Raw genomic sequence first — 18032 nt, 5'->3', positions numbered from 1 at the left:
AGATGTTGTTTTCCTGGTTGGGAGAGAGTCTTCAGAAATGGCTCTTATCGTCATGAGGCATTTCTTTGTTAAGTCAACTAGTTTAATTGACTATAAAAGTCCTTCTCACTTGACGTATTTTCTTGTTCTTTTTTTTTTTTTTTTAAATTTATTTATTTATTTATTTATTTTTGGCTGCATTGGGTCTTTGTTGCTGTGTGTGGGCTTCCTCTAGTTGCGGCGAGCGGGGGCTACTCTTCATTGCAGTGTGTGGGCTTCTCATTGTGGTGGCTTCTCTTGCTGCAGAGCATGAGCTCTAGGCACACGGGCTTCTGTAGTTGTGGCACACGGGCTCAGGAGTTATGGCTCGCGGGCTCTAGAGCGCAAGCTTAATAGTTGTGGCACACGGGCTTAGTTGCTCTGCAGCATGTGGGATCTTCCCGGACCAGGGCTCGAACCTGTGTCCCCTGCATTGGCAGGCGGATTCTTAACCACTGTGCCACCAGGGAAGCCCTTTTCTTGTTCTTAAAATATTGATTTAGTTGTATACGATTTGGTAAGACCAACAAAAATGAACGAACATTTGAGGAAAATTGTAGGTGTATTAATCCCTTTTCTTGCCAAGAGAATACCGACCAACAATTAACTGTGTTTTGGTCTCTTGTTTCAATGTTAGCTAAACTTGAGGAAATATAAAACATGATTTGACATGTAATCTTCAAAGATGTTTTACTATTGAGTTCAGGGATTTGTAGAGTTCCAATAACGGCCATGCTGTTCACTTGACCTCAGATTACTTACTATGCTGGTCAAGGGCAGGAACTGAGGAATCTTTTATGTATGCTAGTCACAAGCACAGAAATCTTATTGACCATCTGTTCATTTCAAAAAACTACAGAAGTATGCCACAAGAGCATGGATTTCTGAATTGAGGAATAGACAGGAAGTTACTTCAGACGTCCTTGCCTCTGATGCTAACCTGGCAAACGTTCCCAGCTAAATCTGGGGAATTCTTCTTGCCACCTATGTTTTACAGATTACTTTGAAGTTTTTGTTTATATTTCTTGGTTTTTCTATGTTAAGCCTCCTGTGTAGTCAAGATTTCTTTCATTTCATGGAAGTATTTCAAAATGATAAAAACAATCTGGCTGAAAGATTTTTTTTCTTTACTTTTAGTACTGCCAGGCAAATGATCCATCTGATGCCAGGAAATAGCAGTAGCCTATGGAAAAGTATACCATTAGCTTGAAAACACAGGGCACGCTGGCTTTATTTAGGCAGGTTTGTGTTTTCTGGCCCTTAACTCATGCCTTATTTTCATATCAGATAACTTATGGAGGCATGAGTAATTTCCTCTGTATTTGGCTTTTAGAAATGAGTTTACTTAGCTTCAAAGACACCTGTTGGCTCAGTCAACACCACAGATATTTTTTTAAGGATGAACTTAGAATCCCTTGGCAATCAATTAGTCAAATCAACAAATACCTCTTGACCTCAGGGTCTGTTCCCTTCTTGTCGCTCCTTAGATATTCTGTGTATATCATGGAGAGCTTTTACTGAACTGAATTTTACTTTAACTGAATAAAAGCATTTCTGTATGACTCAGAAATATATAAACAATATGGATGGTCAGAGAACCTGCTCAAAACTTTCTACCAGAGGAAATCAAGCTGCTTCTTCTGATCAGGAAAACAGATGGTACTGATTGGCACTTTGATGTGACAATAGAACCTCTCCTGGCACCACGGAGCTTCTTGAATGTACCAATGAGCAATCTTTGCCAGAACCAGTGATTGCCTTTTCTTGCTCCCTCTTGGCCTCTGTTTTCATCACATGCTATCCTTCAAGTATTTGTACTATATGGTTATGCTATCAGCGACTGAGACTGAAGAAAGACGTTATATATCCTTGGAATTAATTGTGGAGAATTGCAGACTCATAAGCTTTCAGAGTTGAAAGAAACTTTCTTAGAAGAAATTGAGACCCAGAAAGAAAAAGTGACTTGCTTAATTAAAAGTACCCAGCTGCTTATACCAGCAGAACTGGGGCTAAAATCTCACCTTTAGGCCAGTATCTTTTGGGTACAGAGAGTCACATTGTCAAAGCAGAATGAAAATAGCCTTGGTAGAATAATTTTTGTTTTCTTAAAAATAAGAAATGACTTTTTATGCTTATGAAATCATTACATGTTTACTGTAGAAATTCAGGAAATACAAAAACATCTAAGAAAAATAAGATAAAATCATCAAGGTTTTTACCATCAGGTTAAATTTCCTTCCAGTCTGTTTCTCTACAGGTGCATGCACATGCACACATACATACACAGTATACCAGTTAGAGTTCTGGGCAAGGAACAGAAAAAACACCCAACTTGGATTTTGAAGATAATGAGATGAAGGAACTATTTACAGATTTAAAGGAGCCAGTAAGAGATGTTGGGACACGTAGGACTAGCAACAGTGGGTAGGGAGAAGAAAAAGTGTATTGGAGCTTAGGGAGAGCTAGAGCTGCGGTAGAAGAATCTTCCAGGGTAGCTTCCTTGCCCCTTGTACCTATACAGTTATGACATGGACTTCAGCAAAAACTCCCACTGAAGAGGGAGACCTGACACTGCTCTGCTGTATTTCCTGTCTTACATCCTTCTGAGTAGACTGGCTCCAAGTGTGGCCTCTGTTTGCCTTTGAACATGAATATTCAGTTGAATCTAAGAAAAATCCCCTTAATGGGCACCTCAGGGATACATTGCTGCCCAAACCATAATGCCAAAGCAGTGAGGGGAAGGGGAAGATACCCCAAACTCTTCTTCTTCCTGCGCTCCAATCTCCTAACACTCCTCACCTCTCATTGACTAAACCTAACCACAAGACAGAGGTCAAGGAGAAAGAGTAATTGTCCCAGCTTGCATCAGATGTTCATGACGGTTTATCATTCTTGTCTCGGTGGGCATTTGGCTCTGTGCATGAAGCTGTTCTGAACATTCATATGCAAAGTTTGAGTCATACATTTTCATTTCTCTTGGATAGATTCACAGGAGTGGAACTTCTGATTCATAGGATAGACAAGCATTTAACTTTTTTTTTTCATTTTTATTTCTTTTTATTAAGACTAAGAAAATGAAATGAATAGGAAACATTGACAACCAGGAACATGAAGGCTTTGGCTGGTGTGTTGGTTTTTTTTTAACATCTTTATTGGAGTATAATTGCTTTACAATGTTATGTTAGTTTCTGCTTTATAACAAAGTGAATCAGCTATACGTATACATATATCCCCATATCCCCTCCCTGTTGCGTCTCCCTCCCACCCTCCCTATCCCACCCCTCTAGGTGGTCACAAAGCACGGAGCTGATCTCCCTGTGCTATGTGGCTGCTTCCCACTAGCTATCTATTTTACGTTTGGTAGTGTATATATGTCCATGCCACTCTCTCACTTCGTCCCAGCTTACCCTTCCCCCTCCCTGTGTCCTCAAGTCCATTCTCTACATCTGCGTCTTTATTCCTGTCCTGCCCCTAGGTTCTTCAGAGCCATTTTTTTTTAGATTCCATATATATGTGTTAGCATACGGTATTTGTTTTTCTCTTTCTGACTTACTTCACTCTGTATGACAGACTCTAGGTCCATCCACCTCACTACAAATAACTCAATTTCATTTCTTTTTTATGGCTGAGTAATATTCCATTGCATGTATGTGCCACATCTTCTTTATCCATTCATCTGTCAATGGACACTTAGGTTGCTTCCATGTCCTGGCTATTGTAAATAGTGCTGCAGTGAACACTGTGGTACATGACTCTTTTTGAGTTATGGTTTTCTCCGGGTATATGCCCAGTAGTGGGATCGCTGGGTTGTATGGTAGTTCTAGTTTTAGTTTTTTAAAGAACTTCCATACTGTTCTCTATAGTGGCTGTATCAATTTACATTCCCACCAACAGTGCAAGAGGGTTCCTTTTTCTCCACATCCTCTCCAGCGTTTATTGTCTGTAGATTTTTTGACAATGGTCATTCTGACTGGTGTGAGGTGATACCTCATTGTAGTTTTGATTTGCATTTCTCTAGTGATTAGTGATGTTGAGCATCATTTCATGTGTTTGTTGGCAATCTGTATATCTTCTTTGGAGAAATGTCTATTCAGGTCTTCTGCCCATTTTTCAGATTGGGTTGTTTGTTTTTTTTGATATTGAGCTACATGAACAAACATTTAACTTTTTAAGAAACTGTCAAACAGTTTTTCAAAGTGGTTGTGCCATTGTATACTGACACCAACAACATGTGAGAGTTTGCTTTTTCTATACTTCTCCAACGTTTAGTTTTAACAAACATTTTCATGTGGGTCATTCTAGTGGCTAGTGATACGTCATTGGGATTTTAACTTGCATTTCCCTGATGACTTAATGATGTTGAGGACTTTTTCATGTGCTTATTTATCACTTACGTTATCATCTTTATAAAATATCTGTTCAAGTCATTTTAGAACTGGATTTTTTTTTTTTTTTTAGAGAACTGGATTTTAAAATATTATTGATTCTTAGTGAACTAAGTGAACTGTATGAGTTCCTTGTATATACTGGATACAAGTCCTGTGTCAGATTTGTGTGTTAAATTTTCTCTCTGTCTGTTGTGGCGTTTCTATTTTCTTAGTGGTGGCTTTGGATAAGTAAAATTTAAAAATATTGATGAAGTCTGGTTTACAAATTTTTTCTTTCTGTTTTTCTTTTTTTTTTTGCCTAGCCAGTGATTTAAAAAAACATAGTTGTAGATTATTTAAAATGTCCTTTAAAAAAAAAGATTTCTATTTAAAATGAAATACAATTTGAGTGTTTTTCAGGTCACTATATTCTATAGACTGAATGTGTGCTTACCAAATTCATATGTTGGAATCTAATCCCCAGTGTGATTGTGTTTGGAGGGAAGGCCTTTGGGAGTAATTTGGTCATGGAGATGGAGCCCTCATAAATGGGTTAAGTGCTCTTATAAAAGAGACCCAGAGGGCTTCCCTGGTGGCGCAGTGATTGAGAGTCCGCCTGACGATGCAGGGGACGTGGGTTCGTGCCCCGGTCCGGGAAGATCCCACATGCCGCGGAGCAGCTGGGCCTGTGAACCATGGCCACTGAGCCTGCTCGTCCAGAGCCTGTGCTCCGCAACGGGAGAGGCCACAACAGTGAGAGGCCCGTGTACCGCAAAAAAAAAAAAAAAAAAAAAAAAAGAGACCCAGAGAGCTTCTTTGTCCTTTTTATTATGTGAGGACACCGCCAGAAGATGGCCGTTTAGGAACTAGGAAGCAGGCCTTCCCTAGATACAGAATCAGCCTGAGCCTTGATCTTGGACTTCCAAGCCTTCAGAACTGTCAGAAATACATGTCTGTTGTTTATAAGTCACCCTGTCTGTGGTATTCTGTAATAGCAGCTCAAACAGACTGAGACAATGTGTATCCTACTTCAAAGTGGGCCATAAAATACTGGATGCTTCAAGCTGCAAGGAGACCTTGATACCATCTATTCCAAACTCCTCCCTAACATTAGGTTTCCTTCTTAAAGATATTGCTGATCATAATTCACCCTCTGGTTGCTTCTAGAGATTGAGGGCTACAGAAGTGAGTCCCCTTGTGGGGAAAATAAGATGTAAAAGAATCACTTCTTGAAATTGAGATACTCTTTTTAATAGTCTCCTCAGTAGAATTTTATACAATATGAATTTCATTGGTGTGATCACTGAGAACCAAAATTACAGTCTATTGGCCAGTGCTTATCCAGCTTCAGGATTGTAGTTTGTGTTGGGATACAGGGTGGGACCAGTCCGGGTCCATGTCTGGGCCGTGACAGTGTGGTAAGTGCAGTGAGGGAACATGCGGCATGACTGCAGAATAATTGCCCTTCTTGGGTATGTCAGGAAATATTTTATAGTGAAAACGTGTTTGTGCTGAGCTCAAAAAAGAGTAGGAGTCTCTATGAGGAGTTGGAAGGAGGAAGTGTAGAGGGTGGAGAACTAGCAGTGGTGAGTATTGCCGAGGCTTTGGGTCAGAGACCCAAGTAATGGGAGATGAGCCTGAAGGGCCGGGAAGGGGTGAGAACTTTGCACTTTAAGTTGATAGTTCTCAAATTTTCGAGCAGTTGTGCTTCAGGTGGTCAGTCCTCAGTCCTTACCTATTGAGTCAGAGTCTCTAGGGTGGAGGGTGGGCCTTTGAATATTATCACAGACTCTGTATGTGAGACTGAAGCCCACTGGAGTTTGAAAACTACTAGTTGAAGTGAATGATGAAGCAGTGAGAAAGAGAGAAGGGCCTTGATTAAAGAGGTACTAAAAGTGAAACGGTGACTATTCTTTTTTTTTTTTTTTTTTTTTTTTTTGCATTACGTGGGCTTCTCACTGCTGTGGCCTCTCCCGTTGGCGGAGCACAGGCTGTGGACGCGCAGGCCCAGCAGCCATGGCTCACGGGCCCAGCCGCTCCGCGGCATGTGGGATCTTCCCAGACCGGGGCACGAACCCATGTCCCCTGCATCGGCAGGCGGACTCTCAACCACTGCGCCACCAGGGAAGCCCCACGGTGACTATTCTTGATCAACTCTATGTAAGGAATGAGAATGTGGGAGGATTCTGCTTAAGCAACTGTAAAAATGTCATTTATACCAGTTACCTCATAGCAACACAGAGTAGGAAATCTGTGGAGGAAATGTAAGAAGTTTAGTTACAGATACAGGGCCAGCTTACTGTCAAGAAATACCCATTTAAATCACCTAGAAATAATACTAACTTTGGGAGGATATGGGTCTGTCAATTCAAATATTGCTGATAATAATGAGATGCTTTCCTCATATAGTGCTTATTCTTTTCAAAGGACATATTCAGCTCATATATTTTTTTAAAATTAATTAATTAACTTGGCTGCGTTGGGTCTCCATTGCTGCACGCAGGCTTTCTCTAGTTGCAGCGAGCGGGGGCTACTCTTTGTTGTGGTGCGCGGGCTTCTCATTGCAGTGGCTTCTCTTGTTGTGGAGCATGAGCTCTAGGCGTGTGGGCTTCCGAAGTTGGGGCACGTGGGCTCAGTAGTTGCGGCTTGCAGGCTCTAGAGCGCAGGCTCAGTAGTTGTGGCATGTGGGCTTAGTTGCTCCATGGCATGTGGGACCTTCCCGGACCAGGGCTCAAACCTGTGTCCCCTGCATTGGCAGGCGGATTCTTAACCACTGTGCCACCAGGGAAGTCCCTCATATTTGTTAGGTACTAAGATTTGTTGCATGCCTGTGATGTACTGTGATGACTTTTGGGCTAGATATTATTATTATCATTTTGCTGATGAAACTGAAGTTCAGAGAGGTTCATTGATTCCCCTAAGGCCGTCTCAGTCAGGAACCAGGTACAGCCAGGGTTCAAAACTCCTGACTTTACCAAGCTCAGTTCTCTTTTCACTGTTACATAGCTGCCTCTTATAACATAGATGGGCATTTTTTTATAATTTATTTATGATGAACTTGAAGTCCAGAAAAGCTGATTTGCCCAAGATTCCAAGCTGATAAGTACAGAGCAGGGATCAGAGCCGAGGTCCCTGCTTCCCAGCCACTGCTCTTTTCACTCTAACTTCCTGCTTTCCAGGTGATTGAGTTTATTTCCTTACTTGTTTAGTATAGTTGGACCTTTTCTCCCTCAAGTAGGAAGAGTTTAGAGAATTATAAATATTGAAGGGAAGAAATATTGTTTGAGAAGCAAAGCCAGCATTCAGGGCTCAGTTGCTCTGGAACAATGTGTGATTGTATAGTTTCAGCCTGTGCATGAAATTTTTTTTTTTTAAATTAGGAACCTGACCTTAATGGTGATGATGGAAATACAGAAATAACTCCAGGAGAAAAGGTACTTCGGAATACCAAAGAGCAACGGGATCAACAGAATCGGTTGAGAGAGATAGATGAAAAGCTAAGAAAGATGAAGGAAAATGTGGTAAAACTTTTTTTATTTAAAGTAACCAGTGATTGTGTTAAAAATGTTCCAGTTTTCTTTGACTGATTTATGAGTGTTTTTATGTGTTACATCAGGCAAGAAAGCTAACATGGGTATTTGTCAGTAAGGATTTGAATAAAGGCTAAAAGTAGAACTCATAGAACTTAAAGTAGTATTATAATTAATTTATATGACATAATAAACCTGTGAAAGGTGATCTGAAGTCAGAATAATCATCCATATGCCTAATATTCTGTGTCTGAAAGACATATGTTCTTTGTTTGTGTGGAAAAATTTGGTAGTTATTCTCTATAAAATCATCTTTATATGTTGGTCTTAAAGCTTAAATACTCCCATTTTTGGTTCATAATTCATAATATATTATTACTTAATATTAATACATTCTAAATCCATCTTGAGCCTATTTCATGTTTTAATTGCTTGCCATTTAAAGACGTATTATTGCTGATGAGAGAAAACTCTCAAATCAACTAAATTGTGAGCTGGCTGATATTCTACCTATTAGAAATGCTCTATAATATTACGATTTTCCAGCTACCCAGAGAATGTTTCTAAATTTTGGCTACATATTTAATTTTGGCGTTTACCCAAAATTAAACATGATGAGGCTGACCTTGTGATTCTACCTACATCCTCTCTCCTTGGGCTGGTCTTATCATAATTGCAGTCCCTACTTTCTGTCTCCTACTAAATCCTGTTCTCTTGCGTGATCTTCAGGCCTCATGAAGTTTTAACCAGTACTTCTGATTTGTGGCCATATCTTACCACTGTTCCTTATGACTCTTTGAAAATCTTTTCTTTCTTGTCCCTACTTGTATCACCCTCTCTCAGCATTGTCACCTCCTGTCCAGCTGCTTATAACCTGGTCACTCTCTTCTCTCATTATTCCATTTTGTATGCTGCCCCATGAGAGTTAGCATCAGGTAAGTACTTTTGATTAAATTCTGGTCTCCTCAGAGCTCTCTACGAGTGTCCATCATTCCTCACTGAGGTTCTTCACCCCTCATGGTCACGTCCAGCTGAATTGCTCTTCCCATTTGCCAGCCATGGACAACAGCACTGACTCGGACCTAAAGGGTATCTAGGTCTACCTAATGAGAGTCAGGCAACAGATCTAGAGGGAATGAATGCACTGTGCTTCTCTTTATCATTCATTTTTGCTTACTTTTCATGGGAAATTTAATGGAATTATATTTCAGGGAGACCTCTATTCTTATTTTCTCAGGGTTTTTTTTTTTTTTTTTTTTTTTCTCCTTGAGTGTGATGATATGGGGAAGAAGTAAAAGAAGTAGGAATGGTTAGGAAGTGCATAGGGGTTCTTTGCCCTTGGCCAGTAGTTGTGGGGTGGTTGGTGAGGCATTGAAAACTTGATGTGGTAAATACAATGTTTGTGGTTTGACTGGTTTTGAAAACTGTTGGCACTTCTCATCCCAGACCTACCAATCCCAGGTAGGCAAAGCCTGTCATTCTCCATAATTCAGTTCTCCTGATTTCTGACCATTTGTCCTATGCCTTGGACACGTATCCATTCTTTTCTACCATGTCTCTATAAATTATTTAATTTTTGACTCAAAAGCTGGGTCCTTTAGAAAATCTTACATTTTATTCCAGTGTCATATGATGGTTGGCTAGACTTAAAGAGATATGATAAATATCAAGAGTTGGTTGTTGTCTAAGTGGAAAAGAATAATATAAATACAGAAGAGCAAAAAAAAAAAGAACAATTATTGTGTATCTACTATGTGCCAAACACTGTTGCAAATAGTTTACAATTTATTGACTTACCTAATCTTTACAACCACTCTGTGAGGTAAACACTCCTATCCTCATTTTATGGATGAGGAGATGGAGACACAGAGAGGTTGAGTAACTTCCTCAGGGTTGTAGAGCTAGTGAGAGGAAGGATAGGGGTTAAATGATTAGCTTTTAACAGCCATGCTATACTGCCTTTCTGGTACTTACTGGCTTTTCCTTTCTGATTAATATTGTCTTTTCATTAAAGTGTGGTACATTTGTTATAACCAGTAATATTCATTGGCAAATGTTTGGAATCCCTTGTATGAATGATAATTCCACAGTTTTGTGTGTCAGCACTTTCAGAAACTGGTATCTGGTAGATACAGGCCCATGAGTAATGATCTATATTGTCTTTATGTTTTAATTGCTTATTGTTTCATAATGGCCTATGGAATAGACTGTGTACTGTGTGTGTACTTTTGAGGGACGATCCTGTGTCTGCTTCAAACTCTGTAAAGCTCTTTGTACCTCATAGAATTCTAGGTACTTTGTGGATGGGAAATCTGGAGACCCCAGTCTTAGTTTCAGTGGTGTCAGTAGCCTGCTCTGTTACCTTGAATAAGTCACTCAGTCTCTTAGACACTTAGTTTTATAACTTTAAAATCAAGGGAGTGAGGCTAGATAACCTCTGTCCTTTTGCTTGTGATTCTGGCGTACTTATTTTTGGTGAGAGATGGTGTTACTTATAGTATCTAAGTTTGTGTGCTTCCTAAATATTTAGTATTAATTGGTTTAAATTTTCTGTTGAAAGTTGCTTTTGGAAATTTAGTAACACTTTTCAGGAGAATATGACATTGTCTTTTATATATATAGAAAAGTTAGCCTGTTGCCTACAGACCAAAGACTATGTTTTCTGAATGATATAGCTTCTAGAAATGGCGAATTTTGTCTTATTCTCCCTATTGCAATGGAACATTGTTTCCAGATCAATGATTTGGGTGAAAGAAGTAATCTGTGGCCATTGAATTGGTGATTAAAGGATCAAATCTAAGTACAACTACTCTTAGGGATAGAAGGGGGAAAGAGTGAGCTAAGGGACAATGCAGGAGCCCTGTGGGGTGCTCCTGGAGCCACCTGGATCCCAGGATTGATTTGTGAGTAAAGGCTGGAAAAGTGACTTAATCCTATGTTTCCGATTGTAGCCTGAGGCTGTTGATGCACATTTACATTGGTCAAGATTGGTGGAGGAAGTGGATTTGATTTAATCTGGAGGTGGTGGTGGTGGTATTGGTATCATTGGATCCTGCTTTTAGGAGCTAGGGGAAGTAGGCACAATGAAATGCGGGTGAGGTTCAAAATATACTATGAAATTCATTGAGCATGCAGGGGCCTGAGCATCAGCTGCATAAGTAGAGGCAGAATGAGTAATGGCTACTAGAAGCAGCATATGTGAAACAAATCTTTTGGATTCACTCAGAATGAGTCAGCACTATAATGTAGCTGCTGTGCTACACATGAAGGAAGAGGTGAACAAAGCTGATCATACTTCGATAGTAGAGGGACAAGGATAAAGAAGGTATGAAAACCAGCTCATGTGAAGGGTTGTTGAGGAGGCTGAGTGTGTTTATTCAGCCTGGTGAAGAAAAGACATGCACGTGTGTATGTGTGAGAGTGTGTGTGTGTGTGTGTGTGTGTGTGTGTGTGTGTGTTTGTGTGTTGTGGGGAAGGAGGGGATGGATGGTTTGGTAGAAAAATCACTCATGAAAACTTCCCAAAGAGATTTGAAGGACTAACATTTGAAGTATTATTTTTATTCTTTATAGTATAGGGAAAAAAGCATGGTGATTGGGAAGCTACAAAGCAACAGATTTCTGCTAAATACTAAGGAAGAAAGTTAGAATGATCTCAGTGGGAGTGATCTTTCAAAGGGCAAGGATTTCAAATTAGGCTGGAGTGACACTTGCTAGGTAGCTGTAGGGAGGGTTTAAGTATTAAGTCCCATTCCTGGGCACATGTCTGGAAAAGATGAAAACTCTAATTTGAAAAGATACATGCACCCCAATGTTCATAGCGCACTATTTACAATAGCCAAGACATGGAAGCAGCTTAAATGTCCATCAACAGATGAATAGGTAAAGAAGATGCAGTACATATATGCAATGGAATATTACTCAGCTGTGAAAAAGAATGAAATAATGCCATTTGGAGCAATATGGATGGACCTAGAGATTATCATCCTAAATAAGTAAGTATTAGTCAGAAGTAATATTAGTTAATATTAATTTGCAATATTAGTAATTAAGAAGTATTAGTCTAAGTAAGTCAGACAGAGAAAGACAAATATCATATGATATTACTTACATGTGGAATCTAAAAAATGATATGAAGGAACTTATTTACAAAACAGAACTAGAATCACAGACAGAGAAAACAAACTATGGGGAAAGGGAGGGGGGAGGAAGGTATAAATTAGGAGTTTGGGATTAACGTATACACACTACTATATATAAAATAGATAAACAACGAGGACCTACTGTATAGCACAGGGAACTATATTCAGTATCTTGTAATAAGCTATAATGGAAAAGAATATGAAAAAGAATATATATATATATATATATATATATATATATATATATATATATGAATCATTTTGTTGTACACCTGAAACTAACACAACATTGTAAATCAGCTATACTCCAAAAAAAAAAAAAGTGGCTGGATGGTAGGTCAGTTTCTCCAGCACAGGTATGCAGCTTGTGTATGGTGAGCATGTGAAGGTGCTGTGCTTTGAGCTGTTTTTCACATGTTGGGGGAGGATTTGTGCTGAGCCATTCACCTCTCACCTAGTTGGTTCCCATGGGGTTAGGAGTATTGGCTTTGACCATGATCTGTCAGGCTAACTACTTGTGTGGAGTTAATTTGAGATAATAGAATTAGGAGAAAATGGAAGTAGCCATATTCATAGAGTAGGCAACAAACCCCACAAATACCCTCTCCATCATTTGCCATACAGTACCCTCTGGTACCTCTAATCCCATCTAGCTCTGAGAGTCACTTTCCCTTGTTTTGGTGCTCTATAGGCTTCTCTGCCCACTCAGTCTTCTAACCCCACTCTGCTTTTTATTACCTCCCTGGGTTATAGTTCCGTTATGTAAGCTTCTATACATGGGACATAGTGGTTAAGAGCCAAACTGCTTGGGTTTGAATCTCAACTCTGTAGTTACTCTCTGTGTGACCTTGGGCAGGTCTCCTGACCTCTCTGTGCTTCAGTTCCTAGATCTGAAAAATGGGGAGAGTTGTAATTAATACCTACCTCATAGGCTGATATGAGGATTAAATTAGTTAACATACATAAAGTGTTTTGAACAGGGTCTGACACATTTTAAGTGCTATGTAAATTGCACTTAAATTGTTATTATTGTTGTTATTAACATTATTAATATGGCATTTACATAAGCTTGTTTCTATGATAAGGAAGGGGAAGGGTATAGTATAGAGGATGAAATTGAAGACAGAGGGATAAGCCTTGGAGAAGAATCAAGATGCCCTTTTCCTGACTCAGGATGAAAGAAAGGAAGGATGGCCTAGAAGGTTCAGAGATGAAGAGAAGGTGAGAGAGGTCATGTCTGAATGTTCTCTATTTACTCTGTAAATTAGAGGTCAAGCCATATGATCAGAATGAGAGGTAGAGTGGGGATAGGGCCTTGAAGCAGGGTAGGAAAGGATGGGAATAGACCTTGTGAGGGTTAGAAAGAAACAGTGGTAAACAATGAAGACTGCCCAGCTGAGGCTGGAAACCCCTGCTATAAAATGGTGCCAGCCAGTAAGGTTTGGAGTCTTCTCTAACGGCCCTCAGCAGTCCACCAAAAATGGAGAAAATGGGTTGTGAGTTGAGGCAGGGATGAGAAGAGGAAGGGTGACTGCAGTGGAAGATCAAAGAGGCAAGGGAGGGCCTCCCTGGTGGCGCAGTGGTTGAGAGTCCGCCTGCCGATGCAGGGGATACGGGTTCGTGCCCCGGTCTGGGAGGATCCCATATGCCGCGGAGCGGCTGGGCCCATGAGCCATGGCCGCTGGGCCTGCGCGTCCGGAGCCTGTGCTCCGCAACGGGAGAGGCCACAACAGTGAGAGGCCCGCATACCGCAAAAAGAAAAAAAAAAAAAAAAAAAAAAAAAAAGAGGCAAGGGAATTGGTGGTACGTATGAGACCATAACTAAAATTAAAAAAAGAACAAATGTCATATGTATACCCCAGATAGCAGCTGGGACCCCTTTGCCCTTCTTTGACGAGGCTTCATAACATATATACCATAATAGAATCCCATACTGCCATCAAAAGAATGAGGTAGATCTGTGTAACTTGGAAAGATGTCTGTGATATCATATTAAGGAAAAAGTGCCTTTTGCGTAAGACAATGATCAGTATTATACCATTTGTATAAACAAAAAAAGTCACAGAAAAATCCTGGAATATATGTACCAAATGCTTAAGAGTGCTTACTTTTAGTGGGGATAGGATGGATGGAGAGGTGAAAAAGGAAATTCACTTTTTATAACATATTCTATTTAAAGGGAAAAGTGTGTTGGGATTATGGGTGATATTTATATTATTTCTGATACTTTTCTTTATCTTCTAACTTTCAGTAATCTACATGTATTGCATTTGTAAACAGAATTAATGTTTAAATATATGGAATGCATTGATGCATACAAAAGATCGCTACTTATTGTCTCTCAGTAAGTGGTGTTTATGCATTTAGAAAAATAGAGTGGGTCACAAGGAATAATGTTCAGCTTCACCAGACCAGTGATTAAAATTCATATTCAAGCAACGTTTAGGCACTCTGTACATTTACCAGACCAGCAAAAACAATGATAAATGTGATATAATTATATGTTAGTAGGAGAGGTGTGGACAGTGATATGTGAACATTATTGGTAGCTCTTTAAATTGGTTATCTTTCCCTCTGGAAAGCAATGGGTCAATTGTTATAGCAACAGCTCTTACGCTTTTTATATTTTATATTTATATTTTTATATTCCAAAGAATATTTTAGGAATATTTCCAAAGAAATAACACCCAAGCAAAACCAAACCAAACCAAACCAAACAAGAAACAACTTAAATGCTCTCAAATAGAATGTCAAAGCATTTATAGCATCTTAACCCATTTAATACTATGATGGGATAGTAAAAGTGACAAGTATATGAATTTTGTCAAGAAAGGACTTTTAATTGGGAATGAGTGATACAAAACATAAAAATAAAAATTCTAGATAGATTCTAAGTATCAACTATAACTGTGTAATGTATTTATATATATATACTGACAACAACCTGAAGGGAAGTAGAATATGTATTAATAGCTTAGCTTTATTTTTCTACTTTCTATTAAAATTCCTTTATTCCTAAAGAAAGGGGAGTCATAACTGAGGCAATTCTATTATTTCTTTGTTTTATTTATACACATTTTAATTCTTTAGTGTAATGATGAACTTTTTGGGTAATGTAAGGAAATAATAATTCATGTTTGGTCTAATTTTTCTGAGGTATTGAGTATTCCATTGTGATAATAAAACTAAGGGGATTTTTTAAAAAACAAAGAACATCTTTAACTTCTTGGATTACGTAAAAATGCCATTAATGAAGTTGCATAATAATTCTAGCTTTCACAAATCAAAAGAATTCAATTTTAGTTTTTTCATTTTCCAAGAAAGAATCGTCAATATGATCTATCTCATTGACTCCTTTAATGATAAAATATTCTCAGAGATGTTTTGTTAGTATTGGTGGGAAAAGCTTTCCACAGTTCCATTCATTCTAAATGCACTGACCGTACTTTTTAGGTCTTTATTGATTCTCTTCTCTCTTTTTGATTCTCTGTTTGAACTTAATTCATTTTTTTCATCATTTGAAGTCTCTACTATTTCTTTCTACATTCTTTCCCTTTTCGGTTTCCTGGAAACCACTGAGCTTGGCCTTGTTTGGTGAACTGCATTGTCATGATTGCATCAAAATGTTTAGCACTCGAAGCCTGTTGCTGAGCATTGTGGATAAGAATGTGGTTCACAAAGGATGATAAATCCTTGTGTTCTGATTCTTATTTTGACATGCTCTTGCCATTTAACCTAGTATAAGAATACATGGACCCCAATCAGAAGACTGGAGGGTTTCTTCTGCTCAGTGAATGGATGGAGGGTCTACCTTCAATTGCTAAACATGCCAGAATTGGAATTGGAATTATAGAATGTGAGAGCTGAAGGGGCCTTAGAGGTCACGTGAGCCAGTTCCATGGATCAGAAACCAAAGTCTTGACCAGCTAAGTGACTTTTCAAGGACTCACAATTAGTTATTGATAGACTTGGGCCAATCCCCAATGCTTTTGACACTTCAACCTGTGGATGTTTCATTAAATCCAACCTCTCTAGGTCACACCTGTATAGTTCAGCCAATTTTCAGCTAAGATTTGGGGCTACTCACAAATGTGGGCTTTATTCTAAAACTGTTAAGCTGTTACTAACAGTTAGAAATCTTTTCCAAATTCAACAGAACTCCAAACAAACCTGACATGTTTGTGGTTAAACTGGAAGACTAACTAGTATCCTTAAGTTTTCCTACATTAACTAAGGCCTGAGTTGGAAAAGTAATTGTACTCTTTCTTTGGTGCCATTGTTCAGAACTATAGGAGTTATTTAACCTTATTTTTTCATTTGTAACAGCTTTTAGGAAGCTGGATAAAATAACATTGACACCTAAAATTGGTATTTTTTTATAGAGTATACAAAGACCTCTTTATTTTTCTTCTGTAGGTGATGGCAGGTGTGTGCAATAATGATGAAAAATATTTGGTTGTGAAATTTTGAGAGTGAGATTTACACATTGATAGGTAAACAGACCTTACAAAATGTGTTCTCTTAGTCATAGGCAAAGAAACACATTTTGAAACAAGTAAGTAGAACATTAAAATTTCACATGTATGTATATATATATATATGTATAATTTGATGCAGAAGTTTGACAAAACTTCTTGCAACTGAATAGTATCATTTAATGGTTGAGAAACAGCATGTAGCAGTTACAGGTACATGGCTGGTGTTCAGGAGTTATTGTGGAATGAATAAATGAGCCAGTAACCTTTTAAAAGTTATTGGTTACATGTGACATTTGAATATAGTGTAGGATAAATTGAAAACACAGCTAGCTATAGTGCTTTGGAAATAAGATGTTAAGGATAATTAGATGTTTTTTCATTGACTTATGTTGTTTCCACTATCATTTTTAATCCATTTATAAAATATGTTAGTAGATTTCAGTTTTAAATCCAATTTGGAATAAAAGGAGATATAAATATACCTTGTATTCTGCTTACACAATAAAAATGTTTTTATGAGTATTAAGGATATTTTCTTCTGGATTATGATTCTTCACATGTATTATGATAATGCGGACCTGATATTGTTATTGGGTGTAGTATTGGGCTGTTTCTGAATGATAATGTGCCATATCTTGAAAGTCATCTTCAAAATGAGAATTTTGATGACAATTTTGTTTCATAATACTACTTGTTTTTCCTCAAAGCTTTATTGTTGAGCAGAGGCTCTAGAAATATATAATAAAGCTAGTTAGATTTTAGCATAACTCAAATTTTGCTCTTTGAATTGATTTTCAGAGTTCATTGGTTGAGGCCATGTGCCATGGATGTGATTACCTGGAACAAGTGCATGGACATGCTTTAAGAAATAAGCAAATAATAGCACACTGAAGAATATAATTATATAAAGTAAAAGAAGTATTATAAAAAATTATAATGCATATACATAAAACACATTTAACCATTATAGCATTTATCAACATAAAATTAGAATGCATAGATAAAAATTATGACAATTTTAGAGGTTGAAATTAAGCCTATTATTTGGATGTTAACATGGGGTAGGAATACTGTTTAATTTCTTTTTCAACACCTAAGGTCATTGTTAGCATCATTCTTTTAGTATATTAAATTTTTTTTTTTTTTTTTTGTGGTACATGGGCCTCTCACTGTTGTGGCCTCTCCTGTTGTGGAGCACAGGCTCTGGACACGCAGGCTCAGCGGCCATGGCTCACGGGCCTAGCTGCTCCGCGGCATGTGGGGTCTTCCTGGACCGGGGCACAAACCCGTGTCCCCTGCATCGGCAGGTGGACTCTCAACCACTCTGCCACCAGGGAAGCCCCCCTGTATATTAAATTCTTGAATGATTCTTTCCCAATGGAAATGTTAGTTATTAATATTCATATGTAGTCTTTAATCCTTTTATTACCTCTTCAACCAGCTACAGCCAGTTTTTTTTAACTAGACCTTCAGACCCTAGATCTGCTTCTGGTTACCA

The 18032-nt window shown here is 38.5% G+C and overlaps 1 protein-coding gene across 1 annotated transcript in view; it reads left to right on the top strand.

Annotated features, from left to right (window-relative positions):
* Window positions 1–18032, top strand: part of FSIP1 (fibrous sheath interacting protein 1) — a 193352-nt gene that overhangs the window by 57169 nt on the left and 118151 nt on the right. Inside the window, exon 9 of the mRNA XM_060096079.1 lies at window positions 7766–7906. Coding sequence (XP_059952062.1) covers window positions 7766–7906 — 141 coding nt within the window. The remainder of the gene's footprint in view (window positions 1–7765; window positions 7907–18032) is intronic.

This window comes from Mesoplodon densirostris, chromosome 4 (assembly GCF_025265405.1).
Source record: "Mesoplodon densirostris isolate mMesDen1 chromosome 4, mMesDen1 primary haplotype, whole genome shotgun sequence".
NCBI lineage: Eukaryota > Metazoa > Chordata > Mammalia > Artiodactyla > Ziphiidae > Mesoplodon > Mesoplodon densirostris.
This window is presented reverse-complemented; position numbering and strand designations above follow the sequence as displayed.